Genomic DNA, 22,557 nt, shown 5'->3' with positions numbered 1-22,557 from the left:
AGGAATTGAAGTGGGCTGAGACTGTGTGACTCAGTGAACTCTGTTTCCATTCATTCCCACAAGTCGCCACAGTTCTCCTCGGGGAGGCTGATAGGAGTTTAAAACGTTTGTTGTGGTGTCAAAAAAAAAAAAAAAAAATTCCCACCTCTATCACCGGCGCTTCCCTTCCACCGCTGCCCACTGGAGACCACTCAGGCACACAGGCGGGCTGAATCCAGGAGACCATGCATCACGCCGGCAGGGGCCAGGGGCAGACGCTGAGCTCCGCTCAACATGTGCAAGCGGCCAAGAAATGACCTGTCCGGACGAGCCCGGGCGACTCATAAACTGGCTCCTCTGCTCGCTGTGCGTGGTGCGGGCACGCAAGCTCTGGAGCAGCCGGCGTCCGAGGACCAGGAGGAACCTCCTGCTGGGCACCGCCTGTGCCATCTACCTGGGTTTCCTGGTGAGTCAGGTGGGACGGGCCTCTCTGCAGCACGGACAGGTGGCCGCAAAGGGGCCACAGCACAGCCGTGACGCAGCGGAGGCCTCACTCGCTGAGATACCCCTGGATGGCACCCTGGCCCCTCCGGAGTCCCAGGGCAACGGGACCACCCTGCAGCCCAACGTGGTGTACATTACCCTACGCTCCAAGCGCAGCAAGCCTGCCAACATCCGTGGCACGGTGAAACCCAAGCGCAGGAAGAAGTATGTGGTGGCATCTGCGGTCCCCGCCCAGGAGGCCTTGGCTGGACCATCTCTTCAACCGGAACCTGCCAGGGCAGCTGATGCAGAAATGCCAGGGTATGCTCAGGGAGGCTACCTGGCCAACCTTGGAGAGCGACCATGGAGACGGGTGCGGGGTGTGCAGTTGCCCAAGGTCCAGGAGAGCAACATCAGGATCTACAGCGAGCGCGCCCCCTCGTGGCTGAGCAAAGATGACATCCGGAGAATGCGGCTCTTGGCAGACGGTGCGGTGGCGGGATTCCAACACGACTTCTCCGGGCGTGGGGCCCTCTTGCTGGTGCTGGAGGGGGGTGCCTCTGGCGCTGCACCCCGCTGTGGCCCTAGCCCCTGCGGGCTGCTCAAGCAGCCCCTGGACATGAGTGAGGTGTTTGCCTTCCACCTGGACAGGATCCTGGGCCTCAACAGGACCCTGCCGTCCGTGAGCAGGAAATCGGAGTTCATCCAAGGTAACAGATGAGCGCGCTTCGTTATTTGCAGCTGTTGCACATTCGGGTTCGTTCTTTCTTTTTTGAAATGCCTTTTCTCCACCCACGTCTCCCATTTGGATCTCAGCAGAAGCAGTTCCAGCAGCAGCAGCAGCGTGTCTTTCCATGCACTTGGCAGTCTTTATTTTTCCCAGCCGGGGAGGATATGAGAGTTCCAGGGAAATGCTGTGCTGGACACGCAAGAGTAAGCTTACAATGCTCTCCATGGTCCCTTGCTGCACTTCCCGGCGGCTTATTAAATCTAATTAACACCAATGGTAATTTGCATGATGAAGAAGCCTGGTGGAGGCATAGAACTTGCTGACGGTCAGGCATGCTAGTATAAGCTACCAGGGGACCAGCTTGCGTTCTTGCCAAGTTTTTAAAAGTAAGGAGGAAGTGGATTATCTTTCTTAAGCAGATGCACTCTTCAGAGGCTCAGAGCCAGAACACGTGACATTGAGATACTTGCTTTTTTTTCTTTTTTTTTTCATATAATAATAGGTTTCACTCCTTTGTTAAACAAATCTAAAAAATTAGCCCAAAAAAGGTGAAATGTTCAATATGTCTATGCCCCGGGCAGGCAGTTTCTTCAAGCGCTTGACTGCACATTTCCTGAGCCTCATTTCTGAGACGCTCTTTGCTGGGCTACAGAAGTTTTGTTGACAAATTCCGGGGTAGGTAAGTGCTGACTGCTGTCACAAGTGAAACTCTTGGTCTACGGCCATACTTCTCTGTCATAGTACGGATTTTCTCTGACTGTTGAGGCTGTTCCACGGTTTAAATCCAAAGTACAGTGAGTCATGGGCTTGTGTTGGAGTGTAGAATGGTCCCAGAAGTCACATCGATGAATCCAGGCTAACACACGAGACTAAAACGGACCCCAAAGAGATTGTGAACTCAGAAGATGCTTCTGCCTTGTAACTGTAACCCTTGCTTCTCTGTGAGGTTTCCAGGGAGTCGGGAACATATTAAAGTCCCCGGAGTGGCCAAGAACCAACTTGCATTTCTAATGACTCTGGGACTATTACTAACTCAGTTTTAGAATGGGGACTTCTTGTTTATTTAAGCTTACAGTTAGCTGAAAATCCAAACGACAGATTACAGAGTGGGACAAAGAGCCCCCTGGTAGATGGTGGATGGCAGAGTGTGGGTGTAGGAAGGACCACTCAGCAAGCCAGGGAATTCAGAGAGAATGGATACTTCTTGAAGTGTCAGCTCTTGGTACTATGTGGCATTTCTTAGGCTGCTTCATGTCTGAGTGCTTCTGGTTCACAGGTGTGAAGTCTCAAAGTCACAAGTGGTTCACCACGATTAGGACAAGTGTGACAAATCCCCTCTAACATTTCACCAAATGTTAGTCAAAGCTGAGCTTTAAGCTTTAAATATCTGTGTATGTAGACTGTTAGAACAGTGCGAAGTGTATCAGCAGGCCAGCTCTGGTCATGATAGAGAAGACCTTGGATTCTTCTTCTCTCTCTCCATCCACGTAGTTCTACTATTTTCCTGACCTGTATCTTTCTTCTGCTCTCCATAGAAATGTGTATTTTCCTTCTAAGCCCTTTCCTATTTTCTTAGTTCAATTTGGATTCATTTGAGTCTCTTAGACATATTTAAGGGTATAATGGAGCCCAATTAGTTATCCAGAATCTATTTCTGGTTCATTCTGTTTTTTTATTACACAATGTTCATTTCTTGCCACTAGTATCTGAGTCTGGAGACTCAACCATTTCCTCTTTCCCTGTTGCTGCGTCTGTGGATGCTCATGGAGAATCTGACACATAGTAGCTACTCAATAAATACTTTGAATGACTGCAGGAATGCATTCTTGGCTTGTCTTGTGGGCTCTAAATAGTAAATCTATATTTGTCTGCGGCTTCCAATACTCAGGACAAGTACTACCATCTTTAGTCCTAAATCCAGTCTGGTATATCTCCTTGGAGATCTCATCAAGAGGTTATTGTGGAGGTAACGGAAATTAGCTGTAGAAGTCTCTTTATAATGTGAATAATAAGGTTGAAACGACTTACGAGAACCATCAATATGGTCTTTTGGCATTATGCTGCAGGATAATTTGATAATGAGTTTCTGCAGGAATAATCTAGGTTATTCATAGATTTCTGTGGTGATCTGGCTTGACCCAGCAGAGCATCCTATAAACAAACAATCAATGTATGAAAACAGGATTTAACTTTTTTCTTATTTTGCCAAACTAGCCCTGCAGGTGTTTCAGATTATTGTGAAAATCACCAGCCACTGTGTGCCGGTGCTGATACATCTGGATAATTTAAGAAATATACATATATATTTTAAAGCATTTATGCAGGACACAAAGAAGACCACATCCATGTGCAATTCAAGCACAGATGCAAAGCAAAGGCAGCAGCCTTCCACAGCCTTCGATTTAGTGGTTTTGTCCAAGCCGCCCTTGTGGCCTGCAGAATAATGTGAATGAATCTTCGGGGGCGCCGTTTCAGCCGCACGGCAGCACTGCACTTCTCCTGCCCACCACGGGAGATGCATTATGCATGCGTTATTTTTAGGATCCTGCTTTATTGCCGTAGAGCTGTCATACTGAATCGAGGTAGCTTGGTTCCAGGAATTCTGTATGTCAAGGCTGCTTGGAAGACAAACTACAGACACTCCACTAGCTTCCATTGAAATTCATGGTGGATCCCAAGTCGCTCACTGTTTTTCAATTTGCATCGCCTCTTCTTACAGGAGAGATAGTGCGTGTGCTTTGTGCACTCTTCAAGTCCATGTAGCACTGTGAGTTCTGCGTTGCCGGCACAGTAGCCTAGGTGCAGGCGTCACAGCTTCCCATCCGCTGTTGAGTCAGGCTGTGAAGTGACAGAGCGGCTGTGTTGGGAGTTTAGAGGACAGGCCTGATGCCCCTACAACCTGGAAACACTGCGCCTTCTAACTCTTGCATTCTGTGATGTATTTGCAAATCTTAAAAATGCTGACTTGGTGGCGCATCAAGTTATGTTTCCTTGTTGAAAACTTTGATTGGAAGCATACTGTGTTTGTTCTTTATCGGAAAGGCCCAAGGCTATTTCTTTAGCAATCCAATTGAACTGGTCAGCTTTATACATTCATTCATCAGTGAACAAAAGTTGACTGAGCTGGGCTCTAAGGCAGCGCTGTCCTTTAGCGTCCTTTTGTTTGCTCACTACATACCTTCCCAGGCAGACTGAGGGGACCAGGCAACCTTCCCTGCTGTGCTGTTGGACTGCGTCCCCTGATCCCAGACATGACTGGGATAGAAGAGGCGATAAATGGCGGCCTTAGTACTCACCCCATAAAAGATACACATCCCTTACCGACTCAACGTGTGCCTTTCTACAGGATCACAGTTCTCTTTTTCCTCTAACAAATGTCCATGCAGTACCTGCTACGTGTCAGCTCCTCTCCTGTCACTGCAGAGAACAGTCAAGAATTCATGTCCCCTCGAAGTGGACACCAGTGACTCATTCACAGACTTGATAGCCCGGCGAAAATCGTACTGTTATGGTGTTCTGGATTCAGTCAGCACCTTCCTGATTTCAAGCTCATGACTTTTCCACAGGGACTGAGCCACTGCCTCTGGCTGGTCTAGGGACTCACAGGTTTAGTGGGGCTGGACGGCCCTTTCTGCCTCCACTGATGGGCGAACACTGCGGTTTCGTTCTAATTCAGCTGTGATCAATTCAATTCAGTGACCGATTTTATGTGTTAGGCCCTGTCCTAGATACTGGGAATAAGTTATTTATTCTATTTGTACACTCTGTTTTCATCAGATAGCAGGGATGCTGCTAATAAAAATAATGATGGTTATGGTACTCAGACTTTTCATGAGAACTGAGCTGATAGGAAGAACATGTAACAGTGCTGAATACACAGCAGTTTTTATTGATACTATCTCTTACTATCATTCAGTTTTTGAGCTGATTTCCACTTACGGACAAACCTCAACGTCCATGGTTGAGAATAGTAGTGTCTCTCTTCGTAACATGTTGAGAACTTGACATTCGTTATCGCATTACCAGAACCACCCCACATGTCAGATATCCCTGTAGGAATTTTCTGAAGAGAATCCAAGGCTCAGAGCATAACATGTATCTCTTCGCGGCCCACGGGGAGTGTTCAGTGGGGCTGGGACGCAGCCAGGGTGAGAGCACGCCACAGCCTCCTTCTTCGTGCTCTGTCTTGTTTTCTGCTGCTGTCACTTCGCATCACATGTCAGGCTCCAATGCCTGCAGCCTGGCACTTCCCTGGCTCAGCGTCTACCCACGCCATCGTCTGCTTTGTCCAGTGCTGTGCACCTCGATTCCTGCATGTAGTCACAATACCTTAACGGCTTCTCTGCTTTACCGTCATCTGAGGTCAGGAAGAGGCAGGCAGTGCTGTTTTCACTGTTCCAGGAGAAAATAATGAGGTCACAGAAACCAATATACCTCTGGCTCTATTTATGAAGCTTCGAATCTTTTTTAATTCATTAGAGTGATGACATGGAACTCCCAGTTTTCTAGAATGTCACAGCAACCAATGTTTTATTCTGGTGCAAATGACAACTCCTTGGAACCTAAAAGCAATACATGAACATTGGGGAATTCTGAAAAAATTAACTTATCAATTTGCCAAGGCATTCATATGGAATCATGTGGAATTACAGATCCAATGATACAGGAAAAACATTCCCAATTCCTTGAAAGTTCTTAAGTAAGGAGACAGCTAAATAAATATACCATGCAAGAAGAACAACACTTCAATGCATGTATATGTTTATATTATATTATATTATATTATATTATATTATATTATATTATATTATATTATATTATATTATATTAGTAGTATCTGCTGGTACAGAGAAAATCTTTTCAGCCTGGAATGTACATGGAGGAGAATAGGTAGGGAAATTACAAAGAAGAGATAAAGCCAGAGCAAGCTCTTAAAATGTCACTGCGGGCAGAGACGGGTGGGTGTACCAAGGTGGGGAGGACATACGAATGTTAAAGCTATGGAGGCAGAGGCGCTCAGGAAACTGCAACTAGTCTGATGGATGGGTGAGTTGGGGAGATGAATGGATGAATGGTGAATTGGGGAGCTGAAGTGAGATGAAACTGGGGAGTGAGTGTGAGTGTGTGCTCTGTGTGGAGTTTATCTTGCACCGACAGGGCAATCTCCGCAGGGTGTGATGGAGGGCTGTCCGCACATGGGCTCTGCATGGTGACAAGGTCAGAAATGCATGGCTCCTTTTCAGCTGTTGTAATCAACACTGAATTATCCAGGACTGGGTCACCTTGGTGTTACCAAGGCTTCCTCTGCAAAGTGACCATGCCATCACCACGCTCTGGAGTCAAACTTGATTGATGTTCTTTTTCTTCTTTTTTTAATGTCTTTTCAACGGAACGTCAAGACAGGAAGGGGTTGTGAATGTTCATTTATTTGGCGCAAGTCCAGGCCAGTCCAGGAATGTAGAATTCCTGCTCATTAGTCAAAGGTTCAAAAAGAACAAACAAGGACAAATCGTTTTTTTTTTTTTTAAAGTAGAACTGATGATTTGGATTAAGTAATCCACAAGGGAGAAATTCCCAAGCCGTTCCTGCTTCCTGCTTTCTGAGTGTCGCACAGAGGTGCCACTGCAGAAAAGTGGGAGATTGTATGAACCCAGCTCAACCTACAGAAAATGAACTGTGACTTGCAAACCAACGATATAGGTAAACACATTTGGTTTTTCGTTTGACAAAATATATTCTAAATATCCAGGAATTGATTTCTTTTTATCAGTTATTAATCGACAATACTATGATTCTTATGATCAAGAATGATGTGATGTTTTGATACATGGTAATAAAAAAGGAACAGCTAATCAGGCTGATTATAGAAAATTCTCCACATACTGCACGTGTTTTTATAAAAAACATTTAAGATGCACTCTTTCAACAATGTTGAAATATGCAATATATTTTGATTGTAGCCAGCACGCTGGGCATTGGGTCACTACTTCCTCCTGTCTGATTGAAGCTTTGTATCCTTACCACTTCTTCCTGTCCGATCGAAACTTTGTATCCTTACCACTTCTTCCTGATCGAAACTTTGTATCCTTACTACTTTCTCCTGTCTGATTGAAACTTTGTAGATAATCTTTCCCTCTCCTTCTCCATAACTTTCTCCAAGAGTCTGGTACCCATTATTCTCTCTGGTTCTGTGAGCTCAGCCATTTTTGATTTTATGATTTTTGATGGCATGAAGGTGTGCCCCTAATTGATTTGCTTTACAGTGGTATTCTGCAGATTCAGCTATGTGGTCACGAATTACAGCAGTTCTCCTTTTTTAAAAAGACTGAATAACATTCCATTGTGTCTCTGCACATTTTCTTTGCCCATCCACCCACCGATGGACACCTAGCTTATCTCCATGCTGTGACCAATGTGAGGAAGGCTCTGATGGACTACGCACAGTTACGGCTTTGATATCCTGGTGACAATTCGTTTGAATCCATCCCCAGGAGTGGGATTACTGGATCACAGAGTTTTAAATTTCTGAAGAAGCTCCATAACACTGGCTATTTTTGGTCTTTTGGAAAAGACCCATTCTAAAAGGTGTAAAATGATTTAGTTGCATAGATATGCCTGTATCCAGAATTTGGTCAGCCATGCAGAATCTGCAGGTACAGACAGATAGAATCCTGTCATTCCATCCCCTCCTTTGCTCTTAAGTCATAAACTCTTCACATTGCTTATTCATTTGTATTATATGAAGTGTTAATTTTCTGTTATTCTTGGGATCCTATAACTCTGTGGGGGGGATTTGGAAGGTGTTCTGGCGGCAGAGAGCTCAGTGCCTCATGCCTTGGGCAGGATGTCTGAAGGGCACAGCTCAAGATGATAGAGACCCCCAACGACATCAGCAATGGCCCAGGACCCCGCCATCAATTCCCTTTCTGAGGTTCTCTGGGTGATCAGCGATGGCACCTCACCTGGCATTAACTGTGGGGTTTCAGCACTTTCCTTGGGCACGGGGATTCTCACCTCCTGGTTTTATGGCAGGAGCTCAGCTTTTATTCTGGTTCTTCCCTGCTTCTCTTTAAAACACTTGTTCAACTGGCAAGTGTATATGTGTATTCTCTATTTCTATGAACTCTAGACTCTTGTCATGCTCAGCTCTTACCTGAGGCTGGAGTCTCGTAAGGCCTTGGTTTCCAGTACATTCCCCATCGGAATTCGTTCTGCTGAAACTGTGGAATGAAATAGATCCACAGAAAACAGAGTCACTTATAAATACATCCTTAACAAACAAGTAAATGAACAGCATGTGAATTCCTGAGCAATTGTAAAATATCATCTAGTCCTTTGAATTCTCTCCTGCTTAAGACCGTCACAGGTCCTGCCTTTCTCTTCACTCCCTGCTCACATCTGTCAACCTCACCAATATTCAACAGCTTCAAGTCAGGACTTCTTAGCTGCTTTTTCACTCCAGTCTAATATTTTGTTTTTGTTGTTGTTGCCAAAAATCCCACAGTGTCAATCACTGTGAGAAATTAAAACAGTACAAAGGGATCACTAGACACCCGCTCCAGTATTGTTGGAGTCGCGACAGTATCAACAGTTGCCTTCTGCACGGGGGCAAGCAGCTGAAGATTTCCCCTTGGTGTGCGGTTGGCCGCTGTGATGGAGCCCGGCTGAGTCTGTTTTTTATAACAAAGATGTCCTTCAAGTTTTGACTGCCTTTTGTTTTCTGCAGTGGGTTTTATGGCCATTTTAAATGAAGGGCTCCAAGAGGGAATGCCACTTCCTTTTTGTCTTGTCTGCAAGAAGTCCTGGAACTTGGCCCATGAGCTCAGTTTCAGCATCCAAGACATTTTTACTGATCTCCGCTCAGTGACAGATGCTGGCTAACATTCAATACCTCACCCGCCGCCTTAGCATTCACCTGTGGCTGAATAAAAACCAGTCAGCCGAGGCTGAAAGTGAAGAGACATCTTAAAAATACAGACAAAGCTGACTGGGTAAAGCATTCATTTTTGGTGAATCTTCATGTTCATTTTCTGAGGAGAATGCCTTTTTTTTTTTTTTTAGTTGGAAAAGACCTGGGAGAACATAAAAATTCAGGGGAAACATTTAGATTTCAGAAACAGGACGCTGCAGTGACAAGTCTCATTTCTCACAGCTATGTACCCTTTAATCCACGTGAGCACCACACATCTTTAAAAACTTGCTTTCTCACTGCTCTGACAGTTAGAATTTTCTCTTCACCCTTAAGATGTCTCCAGGGAGCGTGGCCCTGCATCACTGTGACAGTCCTGGATGTGTGGATATGCATGCTGCTCGTCTCCGAAGCGCTTCAGAGTAAGCTGCCTTCACTGGTTTCCTGTTTTCAGAGCCTACTTTTCTGTCACCCTTCCAGACCTATCAAAGCTCATCTAATGCCTCTCAACGCCATCTTTTAGAGGAGGTGGAATTCTCCTCACGGTAGCATCTCGTTGCTCTGAGATCTGGAGCCTGGTGAGGAACTCGCATCATCTGTGAGGGCCACGTGGGCTCACACACAGCAGGAAGGAACTGCAGCTTCCACCACTCAGTCACTCTGCTCCCTTCTTGTGCTTTGGCAACTCCTTTGAGGTACTCTGCCAGGGTGGGGAAGAATGTCTTCATTCTATAGCATTAAAAATATCCTGCCTTTGGGCCCCCTGTGCTAGCCTAGCAGCTAAAGTCCTTTTCTTCCATACACTGGGATCCCATATGGGCACCGGTTCTAATCCCATTGGCCCTGCTTCCCATCCAGATCCCTGCTTGTGGCCTGGGAAAGCAGTCAAGGACGGCCCAAAGCCTTGAGACCTTGCTCCACATGGTAGATTGGAAGAGGCTCTGGGCTCCTAGCTTCGGATTGGGTCAGCTCCAGCCGTTGCGGTTGCTTGGGGGAGTGAATCAAGGGACAAAAGATCTTCCTCCCTGTCTCTCCTCTTCTCTGTATATCTGACTTTGTAATAAAAATAAATGTTTAAAAAAAATTCTGCCTCAGGGACATGACACATGATATTAATGGAACACCTGTTACCTTTTTTTTTTTCTTAGAGATTTGTTTATTTTTATTGCAAAGGCAAATTTACAGAGAGAAGGAAAGATGGAGAAAAAGATCTCCTGTTCACCGGTTCATGCCCCAAGTGGCCACCATGGCTGGAGCTGAGCTGATCTGAAGCTAGGAGACAGGAGTTTCTTCCAGGTCTCCCATGCAAGTGCCGGGTCCCAAGGTTTTGGGCTATCATTTACTGCTTTCCCAGGCCACAAGCGGGGAGCGGTATGGGAAGTGGAATAGCCAGGACATGAACCAGCATCCATATGTGATCCTAGCCCAAGGGGAAAATTTAGCCACTAGGCTATCGTGCCAGGCCCACACCTGCTATTTCTATCATTGGAATGTTTTCTTTGCCAGTTTGCGGATAAATTTAAAGACCAGTATGGAAAATGTGCCTTTCAAAAAATATTTGGTGATCTAAAATAGATAAATGGCAAATAAGATATACTATTCCCAGTGTAATAGAGATGAACATACTTAGATGGTACACAGCTTGCTTTTGTTTTGTAAACCAAAAAATGGTCTCTACGATTCAAAGTGGTTGATAAAAATGGAAATAATACTGTTATGAAAAACTGTTAAAAACACTGTGAAATGCATATTTCAGGCCATAATAAAATTTAACTGGAAAAAGCGCTAACCAATTGTATTGAAATAGGGCTGTGGTGACTTTCATGCTGTCACTGAATTAACAGTTGCATGGTTGTATGGCCACTCAAAGTTAAAATATCTACCGCTGGCCACTTACATGTACTGAGCACTGGATCAGATTACTGCATCGCAACAGCAGTGGTGCCCTGCAAGATAAATGCCTATGATCTAACATTTAATGAATTATGAAAAACTATATGAAGGGTGATTCTCCAATTATTGCTTTCTTTAGATAATTTTGGCTTCTTTCCCATGATAGAAATGTAACTGCGAAGAAAGGAAAAAAAAATCAACATTTATTTAGCTTCAGGTTTAGGAATAGTGCTTGGCATATAGTATTTGTTCAATAAATAATAAAGATATATGTTGAAGACCAATGGATTCTGTGGACGTTTAATGTAGAGATGTAGTAACAATTACAGGCAAATCTCTCTGAGGCATGTATTTGTGAAGGCAACAAATTGAGAATTCTAACTATTTTCATTTAATTTTTCTCATACCTTATTTATTTTGAGAGAGAGCGGTGTATGGAGATGCAGATGTAGGGTTAGAGAGAGAGAAAATGAGAATTTTCCTTTGTTGATTGGCTCCTGAAATGCCTCTAGTGGTTAGAGCTGGGCCAAGGTCGGAGCCAAGAACCATGAACAAACTCCAGTCTCCCCCACGGCTGATGGGAACCCAAGCATCCAGAGGTGTGTGTCGGCAAGGAGTTGGAGAGAGGAGTAAGAGCTGAGAATTGAACCCAGGTCCTCTGATGGGGCCATCAGGGTCCTAACTGCTCTCAAACTGGTCTCAGTTTGATAATTTTTAAAATGTAATCTTACTGAGAACTAACAAAGTCAGATTGGGAAGGCACTGCTAATTTCATTTTACACAAGAGGAATAACAGGGTTTAGGGAGGTTACACAACCTGCCTCATATTATTAAGTTAAAAAGTGACCAAAATTCAACAAGTCCATATGATTTGAGAGTCTGAATTCCAACCCTAAAAACCTCATCTTTTAAAAAAGCAGTGAACAAATTTTAAAAAAGCAGTGAAAAAGAAAGTAACAGAAAACCCTGGGGTAGGTGGGGGAGGGGATAAAGAACATATCACTGAAACATGAGGTTAGAGATGATTTTGATTTCTGTTATTTGAATTATACATATTTATGTTTTCTCATATTGACTAAGATGAGTGGCTTTACTTTGAATAACTTTCACCATAAGAAGCCGGCACTGAGACAACCCCAAAATGTTCAGTTCCTTCCATGGCTCATTCCTGTGCTCCCAGGGCTGCTGGCCTGTCCTGACTGATTTGCGTTCTTAAAGGTCAGCATTAGGTCTCACCCCTTTGAACACTTCCTAGCCCTGGAATGCAAAGTGCTATTTGTGTATAGCTTTGGTCCAAAGACACTGATGGATGGGTCTGCTTCGTGTTTTGCTCCAGCGGCTCAAGTGCACGCCTTTGAAAGCCTGGTTGCTTTGTCTTCGCGTTTGGTTTCACTGGTCCTGACACATTTGCTTCTGCACAAGGGGCTTCCCTCGTGTCCCCAGCCCCCTGGCACAGTATTGGCAATAGGCACATTTGAAACAACCTTATACCTAAAAGGATAATGAGGTTCTAGCAGCCCCAACTCACTAAAAAGCACTAGATAGGAGACACAGGTAGTATCATGAATGAAGTGTTTTGTTTTCATTTCATGTCTCCTTGCTTTTTCTCTTCTCTCCAAACTGTGTCAATCAATGTTGCTAGTATATTTTCCACAATCCAAAGGGTTTTTCACCTGCTTAGGTAGCAACTGCAAGGCTAAAACAAGAAGTTTCTCTTTCAAACAAAACTGAAATACAAGTGATGAGAATGATGGGATGAATGCTATCAAAGTGACCGAGCTTTGTGACACCATGTGTAGGAGTGGTGAGGGAATCTGACTGTTTCTCACAGGAGACTGGAAAGAACCATATCAAAAGCCCAGCAAGCCAGCTGGCAACATAAACATTCCTAACAAACAGGAATGAAGGTATAGGGTGAGATCAACCGAGGCCATTTCAAGGCATTTCAAGAATTCCAGTGACAGGTCTGCACTCCAGTCATGCAGACGCTTCCGCTGCTCAGGGCTGTTCCTGTTAAGCATGCCTGAAGTGGGATTTTTTTCAGCTCTTTGCAGTTCTGTCTATCCTTTTCAAAAGCATTATTCTGATTTTTAAGTCATAAGCAAAGCTGCTCGACACACTCTCTCTCTGGCTTTATTTGGCAGGAAGGGGCTTGGGAGCGGTGGTACTGGCTCTCAGCTTGAAGTGTTGTTTAATGTGCTTGGATCACGGTCTTCCTTGTTTATGATGACTTCATTGGGGCTCATCATTCTTTACCCAGTTTAGCAATGAAAGAAATTGCATTTCTAAACTATCAAGAGTCAGACTAAAACAAGATGAGTACTAGTTTTTTATTATTATTTTTAGAATCCAGCTATGCGCATGCAGTTGACTTGCTTTTGGGGATATATGTGAATGAATGATGCATTTTGAGGAGTGCTGTCAGGCTTGCGTGGTTTCTATCTAAACAACAACAACAAACCTTAGTATTTTTTCCCATCTTTGGAGATTCCAGTGATTGGTGTGAACCATACGATTTCATTTAGACATTTGCGCCTTCTGAAAATGCCTTTTCTTCCTAACATCGTAATGTGGCCTCAGAAAGTCAGGCAGTTGTTACTACAAATAGACAGCAGTCCCACTCAGATGTTCCACAGACAATTATAAATGTCTGGGTTCTTTCCTTTTCTGTGGTAGCTGCTTTTAGATGTGGAATAAAACCACACTAACCAGAGAGGACATTGTTATTAGTGGTTAGTAGCCGATTCCTGCCACATCTATAAAGTATTGTGTTCAAATTGTTTTGTTGTCTAACAATAACCTTCCACTTTATAAGACTTTCAACTGGAAGTATAAGTGGAGTACAAATGTATCAGAGTTTCAGCAAAACATCTCAAAATTCTAGAAGCTTCTAGGACAGTTTCTTTCAATCCAGCTCTTGTGCAGGTGAGACTGAGATTAAAGTTCCTGCGCAAGCATATCCATGCAGCTGACAGCAGGCTGAAAGCGTGTTTTCTCCGATTTCCTTAGATGGCCGCCCGTGTCCCATCATCCTCTGGGACCCATCATTATCTCCAGCAAGTAACGACACCCATTCTTCTGTCAAGCTCACCTGGGGAGCTTACCAGCAGCTGCTGAAACAGAAGTGTTGGCAGAATGGCCGAGCCCCCAAACCTGAATGGGGCTGTACCGAAGTCCATCACCACGAGTGGTCCAAGGTGGCGCTGTTTGACTTTTTGTTACAGGTAAGTTGATGGAATCCAGTAAGTGGTCCTTGATGACTGATGGGAACAGTGACTCTGATATGAAGGCGCTTGCAGCATCTGCGGATTCTAGGAAGACCTAGCTTTAAGTTCTGTCAAGCATTACCAAATCTTATATTCTTTTGGGAGTTAATCATAAATATCCCTGAAGCTTTTTATTAGTATCTGAAAGAGGAATGTTCTACTCATCCCAAGGTAGTCATACTCACGTAGTCGCAATTCATTGGGCAATGGGGCGTTTACAGTCTGACCCCATCTGGGAGGGGAGTTGTCTGAGACCTGGAGAGGTAAGATTTCTCATCCAAGTTAGAGCAACACGGAAGACAAGTTGCAGCTGGGATTTCTGGCACACGTTGGGGGGTTTTTCCTCATTAGTGCACAGTGTATTTCGGCTTATACTATTGGTTCTCCTACTTTCTTTGCAGTATTTTTTGGTTAATTTTTCACTAGAATTTGAGCTTGGAGAATATTAGTATCGACTGTCTACGTAACTGAGTGACTGTTGTCATATGGCATGTTTCTTACAACTCTTTTCTCCATTTTCTAAAGATATCACTGTCTTCCTCTCTGTCTCTCCTCTTCTCTCTATATATCTGACTCTGCAATAAAAAACAAACAAATAAATCTTTAAACAAGATGGGCCCAGTGCAGTAGCCTAGTGGATAAAGTCCTCACCTTGAAAGCGCCACCAGGATCCCACACGGGCGCCAGTTTGTATCTCAGCAGCCCCGCTTCCTATCCAGCTCCCTGCTTGCAGCCTGAGAGAGCAGTTGAGGACAGTCCAGTGCCTTGGGACCCTACACCCATGTGGGAAACTCGGAAGAGGCTCCGGGCTCCTGGCTTCAGGTCGGCTCAGCACCGGCTGTTGCGGTCACTTGGGGAGTGAATCATTGGAGGGAAGATCTTCCTCTCTGTCTCTCCTCCTCTCTATAGATCTAACTTTGCAATAAAAAATAAATTAAAAAACAAAAAGATATCACAGAATCTTTCTATTCCCTTCAGTCTGGTGAATACCATTTTTTCCCCATTGTAGAAAAACTAATTTTCTGTTATATCATTAAATAGTATCTTGAAGAAATCTAGGAGTGTCTTACGGTATGTGCAAAAGATTCTTTTAGTCAGTTGTGCGTGTGTGTGCGTGTGTGGGAAGGAACTAGAGAGGGACGAAGCCGCAGGAAGAAAGCCAGGAAGTCATGGTCTAGCGGACGGGAACTTTGACAAAGGGGAGCATGATTTCCGGTCTCAGCGGCGCAGTCACTGTTGAAGACTGCGTGAGAGAGCAAGTGACTTGACTGGGCCGAGGGAAAGTCAGGAAGCAGCAAACACTGACGCACTGTAGCGTGAGGAGTGCACGCGGGAGAGTTCAATTTGAGGCAGGGCGTGTGTGACCTAGACGCACTTACATGAATAGACTCGCCCTGGCAGGCAGCTGCTTGTCTGTTCTACTTGTAGGAAAAGTGAAGCGGAGAGGTGATTATCAACAACTACCAAGGATCTGAACTTGTGCTTTACTTGCAAGCTAACCGAGTCCTTTGTAACAGACTGACAGATTTCTCGCGGATGACGTGAGATTCCTGGTCAGAGAAGGATGACTTAACTGCTCATGAGCTAGCCAGCCTGTGGACTACATGCTGCTTTGTTCCTGTTGCATGGGATTTATACAGAGTTCGATCAGTGAATGCTTCAGATAATGCATTGGTGTCCTCAAGTCTCGGGGAGGTTACCAGAAAACCCGACCGCGTGACATTCCATTGACTCGGTAGGATACAGTATCTTTATTGTCCTGTTCAGGGAAAAATAGTCTGCAAAGGCAGATATTGTCTGCATCTTGAAAAACTGTTTGCCATATTAACATCTTTAAAAATAAATTGGTATAAGAAGTGCAGAATATTGATTGATGCACTTTATTAATGAAAGAAATAATTGGGCAAACTTGGGCCTGTGCACAATGATCTCTCTCCTTAGTTACACTGAAAGTGTTACTTTGAAGGCCCAAATACACGCCTTCTTGAATGTTTTTTTGTAAATGCACAAATATGGGGTGGATTTGGTGAACAATCTTAGAAAACCGTTTTCCTGAAACACAATCAAATCTCTTGCTCTATGATACAGAGCAGGGGCAAGGGAATAGAGTATCCATTTGTTAATCTTCTGGACACAGCACTCCTTTTGTTTCAGACAATTAACAAGTCTACATTCACGAAGGCTGGGCTATATTACTGGGTCAGTAAAATGTGACAGACACACACAAGTCTTTTAGTTTTGAGCGTGGGGGAATAAACTGCCCAGAGAAAAATCCATCCCTCTGAGGAAGACAAAGGACCGTATTCTAGTAAGCCTGTGAGTTTCCAAGGCTTGGTCTCATTTCTCTCAAATGATTATATCAGATAACAGAAACAAATTGGGGAATGCAGAAAACTTGCTTCCTGACTTAAGAAATATTAAAAGTATTATGGTTGGGACATTATGCTGTGGGTTAGAATGCTAAATTTGAATTGTTGCTGGGAATTTCTCAACTTTGAGATGTGGCTTCAGCTTCTTTCTGGCTTGGCTTCCTTGGGAGCAATACCATTGTTGGATGGAAGGCGAATGTTATGCATACTTTCCCTGACACAAGAATGAGTGTATTACCATCCATGTAAGAATTCATCTTTCCCTAAATTTAGCCTTCTCTAAAACATAACACTTTCACCATCTTCACTGATTTATATTTGCCATCAAACACTTTGTTGTTAACTTTACAAGTCAGTAATATGCACAAGATAAATAGAAATGAAAAATTAAATATTTTGTGTGTGTGTGTGTGTGTGTGTGTGTGAGAGAGAGAGAGAGAGAGAGAGAGAGAGAGCAAGAAAGTTCCTATTTGTTGGGTCACTGGCTCATTCTCCATCCCCAACTATTTCAAGCGGCCAGTTGCTGGTGGCAGCGACTCAACTCAAGCCTTCCACGTGGCTGGAGGAACCCAGCCTCTTCTTGGGGTCTGAATTGGCTGGGGGTGGAGGCAGGGGGTCAGTGTGGGAATCAGACATTGTGATGTGGAATATGAGTATCCCAACTGGCGTCTTAACCTACAGGCAACTGTCTGCCTAGACCTGAATTATTCAGAATAAAGGCTGGTTCATAGGAGAGATCTTCGAAAAGTTCAACAAAATGTGCTTCATGAAAAAACTATCTGTGAACTTTGCAATCTTTTTTGCATGAAAATAAGTTTCCCTTTTAATTTCACTTTTTTTTTTCACAGACCTTAGGAAATGCTATCATAGTAGGCATTCAATGAATAGTACTTATTAATAATTAATCTTCCAAAAGTCAGAAAACAGGTAAATTAAGATTGAATATTTTTATTCATTAATTTTCACTATTTTTAAAATAATTTCATTCATTTATAGTCTAAGGGATGTTTACACTTACATGATGGATCTTTCTATATTAGGTTTTAATTACTTTGTATTCAATAAACCACGAATTTCTCAAGGGCAAATCCCTGTGTCCTTCGACTTTGCAGGTTTTGCATCCGTAGCAGTGTCTGGAAATGTCACAATTATTTAGAGCATTGTTTTTTGATCAAAGAAAATTACTTGGTTGCATTAAACCTGACATGTCAAATTAATGATGTCCAAAGGGAAAGAAAATAATTGTTTACTTGACATGCAGAAATAATTAGTTCTGCTAAGGGAATATATATAATGAAGAGTTTAAAACAGAAAAGAATGGAATGAATAGAAAATATTGCATATATTTACAATTAGGCCGAGTCCTTCATGCAATTACGTTTTCTAAGAATAGCTACTTATTCGATGAGAAATTAGTTGGTGTTTTCACAGAGAAGAATGAACAAAGATTTGTCCTGGGAAATTTATGCTTCTGTCATCAACAACAAACAAGTTATACACATTTCCTTCCTCTTGAGTTTCACAATTTGTGCTCACGAGCCTATCTGCCCTACACAGTCTCACAGAGGAAAGAGAAAGCAGGAAGTACATCAGGTGCCTTAATTAAGTTTACCATCCAAGAGAAAGAAGGAAGGTGCTATTGATTCTCATGCAAACGGACGTTATGCAGCATAGACGGAGAGTGTGACAGTAATTGGGAAAGATACGAATCTGCAGGCTCATGTCAGTGCAAGAGGAGGGAGACAGTTTCACGGGGAAGGGCTGTAGGTGTGGAAATTTCCCCTGAGTGGTAGAAATGATGTGAACAGAAGTTTCTCCTGTTCCTGAATAGCAATTTTTCCTCAAATGGCTATGGATGATAAACTTACACTCATTAACTCAATGACAACAACTCTGTGCATTGATCTGCCTTGCCATGTAAAATGCTTTCTTTTTGGTTAATTCTTCCTGTGAAAATCTTACTGGCTTTTAAAGAATTATTGCCTGAGATTAAAAAAAATTACACTACAAAATTTTCATTACTTTAGTATTTGTGCGGCTACATAACAAATAATGCTAGTGCATAAGGCAATGATGCCACATTTTAATACATAAGCAATTGGCTAGAAAATTATTTGTTATTTATAATGTTTATGCTTTATTTTTTAGTTGCATAGAGATAATGTAAGCGATGTAACATAAATGTGCAGGCATACTTATGCTTTTAAGTAATTTAGAGGCTTTCACAAAGAAAGTGCTAAAAACGAAATGCTGTAACTATGTCAGGCATTCATTTTTATTAAAGCCTGTTTGGACTGTTTTGATTTGCAGTCCAGAGATTTTTTACTTAAATTTTCTGTTATTCAGTTATGTCATTCTGCTGAGTTTAATGTATGACATTTCGTTTTTACATAAGTCATCCCACTTTAGTCATGGACACAAAGGATATCTTTCTTTATGGATGGTAACTACATAATCAATTGCATTAAGTGGCAAGTGGTCGCCTCAGCCTCTCAGATTTGATATCTGGGAGCAAATCTGCCACCTCATCACCTAACCATTTGGCCTCCTGACTTTCCTAGTCCTATTCATGAAGTTATTGCTTTTAAAATCTGCCAGGTTTGAATTCTTTGAGTCTTTGTTAGTGTCTCACATTCAGGTGTTGGGAAATTTTGACAGCTGTTCAAAATCACGGCTTTAACTTTCCTTTTGCATTCTCGTTAAGACTGTATTATTCATTAAGACTTTCATTAATACGGGTCAGAATGCTAAATAAGAGACTTTAACCAATTTCTTTGTATTTGGTCTTTCCTGTTGCCACTTAAATGGATGTGAAAATTATTGCTGATTTTATCTTCTCTACTTTGCTTTTAATCATACCATCTCTTGCAAAAGTAATGGTCTCCAAAGACTTCCATTTTATTCGGAGATGAAATTTTGATGCCTTTACTGCATTAGCAAATTATTGTGGAGCTCCAAGTCCTGTGAAAGACGGCCTATTCTAATGAAGCCGCATGTACACGTCACTCATCTTCAGCAATGAAGAGCTCATTACCACTGCTTATTTTCATTTCTAATCCTACCTACTTCCCATGTTTGCCTTAATTAAATGAGGCAAAGCACTTACATCACATTATTCCATCTCTGTATTTTAGTATGTGTCACTTCAACACATAAAGCATATCATTATGGTAACACCTGAAATAAACTTAGCAATGATTCCAGTCAAATATCCAGCCAGCAGTTACATTTTTAATTGTTCCATGAGGGTCCAGTTTGTTGGATTCAGGGGCCACATCATGTCTGCACCTCACGTTTGGCAGGCATTCCTTTTAATTTATAGGCTCTACAGCTGTGTCCTCGTTTGATCCTTTGCCATCTACTTGTGGGAGACACCAGGACACTTGTCCTGTAGAACTGATGCCACCGTTTTCTGTAGGAACGTCTGTGGTGCCTTTGTCTTTCTGTTCTCTCCACTCCAGGTATACTGGTGTTCCATTTAGAGTTCTGATTTCATTTCAATCGAGATGGTGCTGAGTTCCTCTATTAGACACTATGTGGTATCTGGTCAATCCTTCATTTTGTAGTCCCTAAAGCTACTGATGAGCGCATTGATCTGTCATTACATGGCTTTGGGCCGTCCTTACTGCTTTCCCAGGCCACAAGCAGAGAGCCAGATGGGAAGCTGGGGCTACTGGGATATGGACCTGTGCCCATATGGGATCCTGACTTTAGCGACTAAGCTACCGCACTGGGCCCAATTGTTTATTTGTTAAACACTTTATTTGCGTGAAAGATATAATGAAAGGGAGAGAGTGAAAGCAGGAGAGAGAAAAGGGCAGAGGAAGTTCTCATCTACTGATTCGCTACCCAGATGGCAGCAACGTCCCAGACAGGCCAGGCTAAGGTTGGGAACCAGGAACTCAAACCACATCTTGCATCGGGACCCAACCACTTCATTATCTGCTGTTTCCCAGGGTGTGTGTTGGCAGGAAGTGGTTCCTGCAAGAAGCTAGGATGCAAGCTGAGGCATTATGATGCAGCTTGCAGGAAGTGGTTCCTGCAAGAAGCTAGGATGCAAGCTGAGGCATTATGACGCAGCTTGCAGGAAGTGGCTCCTGCAAGAAGCTAGGATGCAAGCTGAGGCATTATGACGCAGCTTGCAGGCAACACAAAGCAGCTCTCCCACTAGAACAGAAGCCTGTCCCTGGGTTTTCGTTTTCTTCGCACTTTTGTTTTGAGCATAACATAACAAATAATGCACAATAAGTCCTTATCATAGAACACAGTGTGTATAAAGTAGTCAATAAAGCAGCCCACTACGTAAGAACTTGAACTCATAATAAGTATTTATATGTACACACAAGTATGATTTTCCAAATCTCTAAATACTGAAAATAGAGCGTATACTGGGAGGGATTATGTGGATCTTTGATTTCTACAGTACAGGGCTGCTCATTGCAGCCGTGGTGCTGCAGGGAGCCACAGGGTCAAAGGCAGTTCCCATCGATTTGCTGTGCGATGGAGATGGTAATATCCAGATGTGAGGATACAATGCAGTATGCATCTCTACTTCCAGACAAAGATGGATTCCCACTGAAACTGTACTATATCCTGACAATAGGATGCTGGACTCTTTGCTATTGTCCATGACACAATGATGGACATATGACTGTGTATGAAGAACTACACTATAGTAATGACATAGGGGAACTCTGTGAGGGGAAAGGCAAATGGGGAGGGGATAAGGGACATCCTACGATCTATGGAACTGTATCATAAAATGATTTAAAAAAGAAGTGCTGTTTTTTCCACATCTGTTTCTTTCATTGAGCCATTCAACCCAAAGCACAATTCAAATAGAAAATACTCCATTTCTTTCTTTCGTAATTATCTTGTCAGCATTTTTGAAATTCAGGCTTTATTTTAGAATATAAACACAAGTCCCTTGTGGCCATTTCCTCATGACCATGGCCTTCACTTGCACTTTCCCGAGAGGTGATGACTGTCATGAAATCAGCGTGCATCTTTTCGGCTAACTTTAAAATAATTTCCCCGTGCAAAGGAGTATACATGGATCTGTGCATAACAATACGTGGATATTTCTGTGTTCAGGACTTTCTTCCTCTCATCGCCATTGATGAACTGCACCTTCCTGGAACTTGCTACTCCTTCCTGTTTCAGCATTTGTGGAGGGGCAGGATGCAGCCGGGCTGTAGGTTTGGGATTCTATACATGCAGTGTGGCTGGAGGTGGATACGAGGGAGGGTCTGTTCTCAGGAACATATGTTCAATGCAGAAGCCAAGAAATTGTTCCCAGATTGGAACCAGAGTCTTACTGTGATATCAAAGAGCATTTACTTATTGCTTTTGGTCAATTTACAAAGCTTTGCTTGGACTAGCAGGCGTTTCCTTTAAATAGTTTGCTTTAAAACCATTATGTTATTTTTTTCTGCTAGTGTAACTTAGTATTTTTTTTTAAATTTAACTTTATAAACAAAACGAGGAATTGCGGACAACAGGAAATTGCCTACAAGACTTGATTACACCCAACAAACTTGAATTGAGGGATTTTTAAAATTTTCTGTTTATATAATTCCACATCAAAATCTATAGGTTTCAATCATTTGATAAGATTTTTTTTCTTGCCCCTTGAATCTGACAAAATGTCATTGTCATTCCCGGGGAGGAGTGTCTTCCTCTCCCAGGGATTCTTCCATCTTGTGCTCATGGTTGACGTAGCATGGCTTATCCACCCTGACCCATGCTTGCCGTGGAGAAATAGCTTCTTGCCAATCTAGCTTCCACAATCAGAAGATTCCTCTCTGGATACTATTCACTCACTTTTTTTTTTAATTGGAAAGTCAAATATACAGAAAGGAGAGACAGAGAGGAAGATCTTCCGTCTACTGATTCACTCCCCAAGTGGCTACAATGACTGGAGCTGAG

At 43.0% G+C, this 22,557-nt stretch overlaps 1 protein-coding gene across 1 annotated transcript in view; it reads left to right on the top strand.

Annotated features, from left to right (window-relative positions):
- Nucleotides 1-292: 292 nt before the first annotated feature.
- Nucleotides 293-22,557, top strand: part of GASK1B (golgi associated kinase 1B) — a 36,757-nt gene continuing 14,492 nt past the window's right edge. The window contains exons 1-2 of the mRNA XM_040971327.1: nucleotides 293-1,172; nucleotides 14,004-14,218. Coding sequence (XP_040827261.1) covers nucleotides 293-1,172; nucleotides 14,004-14,218 — 1,095 coding nt within the window. The remainder of the gene's footprint in view (nucleotides 1,173-14,003; nucleotides 14,219-22,557) is intronic.

This window comes from Ochotona curzoniae, unplaced genomic scaffold (genome assembly GCF_017591425.1).
Source record: "Ochotona curzoniae isolate NIBS_2020 unplaced genomic scaffold, NIBS_Ocur_1.0 contig_21, whole genome shotgun sequence".
NCBI classification, from domain to species: domain Eukaryota; kingdom Metazoa; phylum Chordata; class Mammalia; order Lagomorpha; family Ochotonidae; genus Ochotona; species Ochotona curzoniae.
This window is presented reverse-complemented; position numbering and strand designations above follow the sequence as displayed.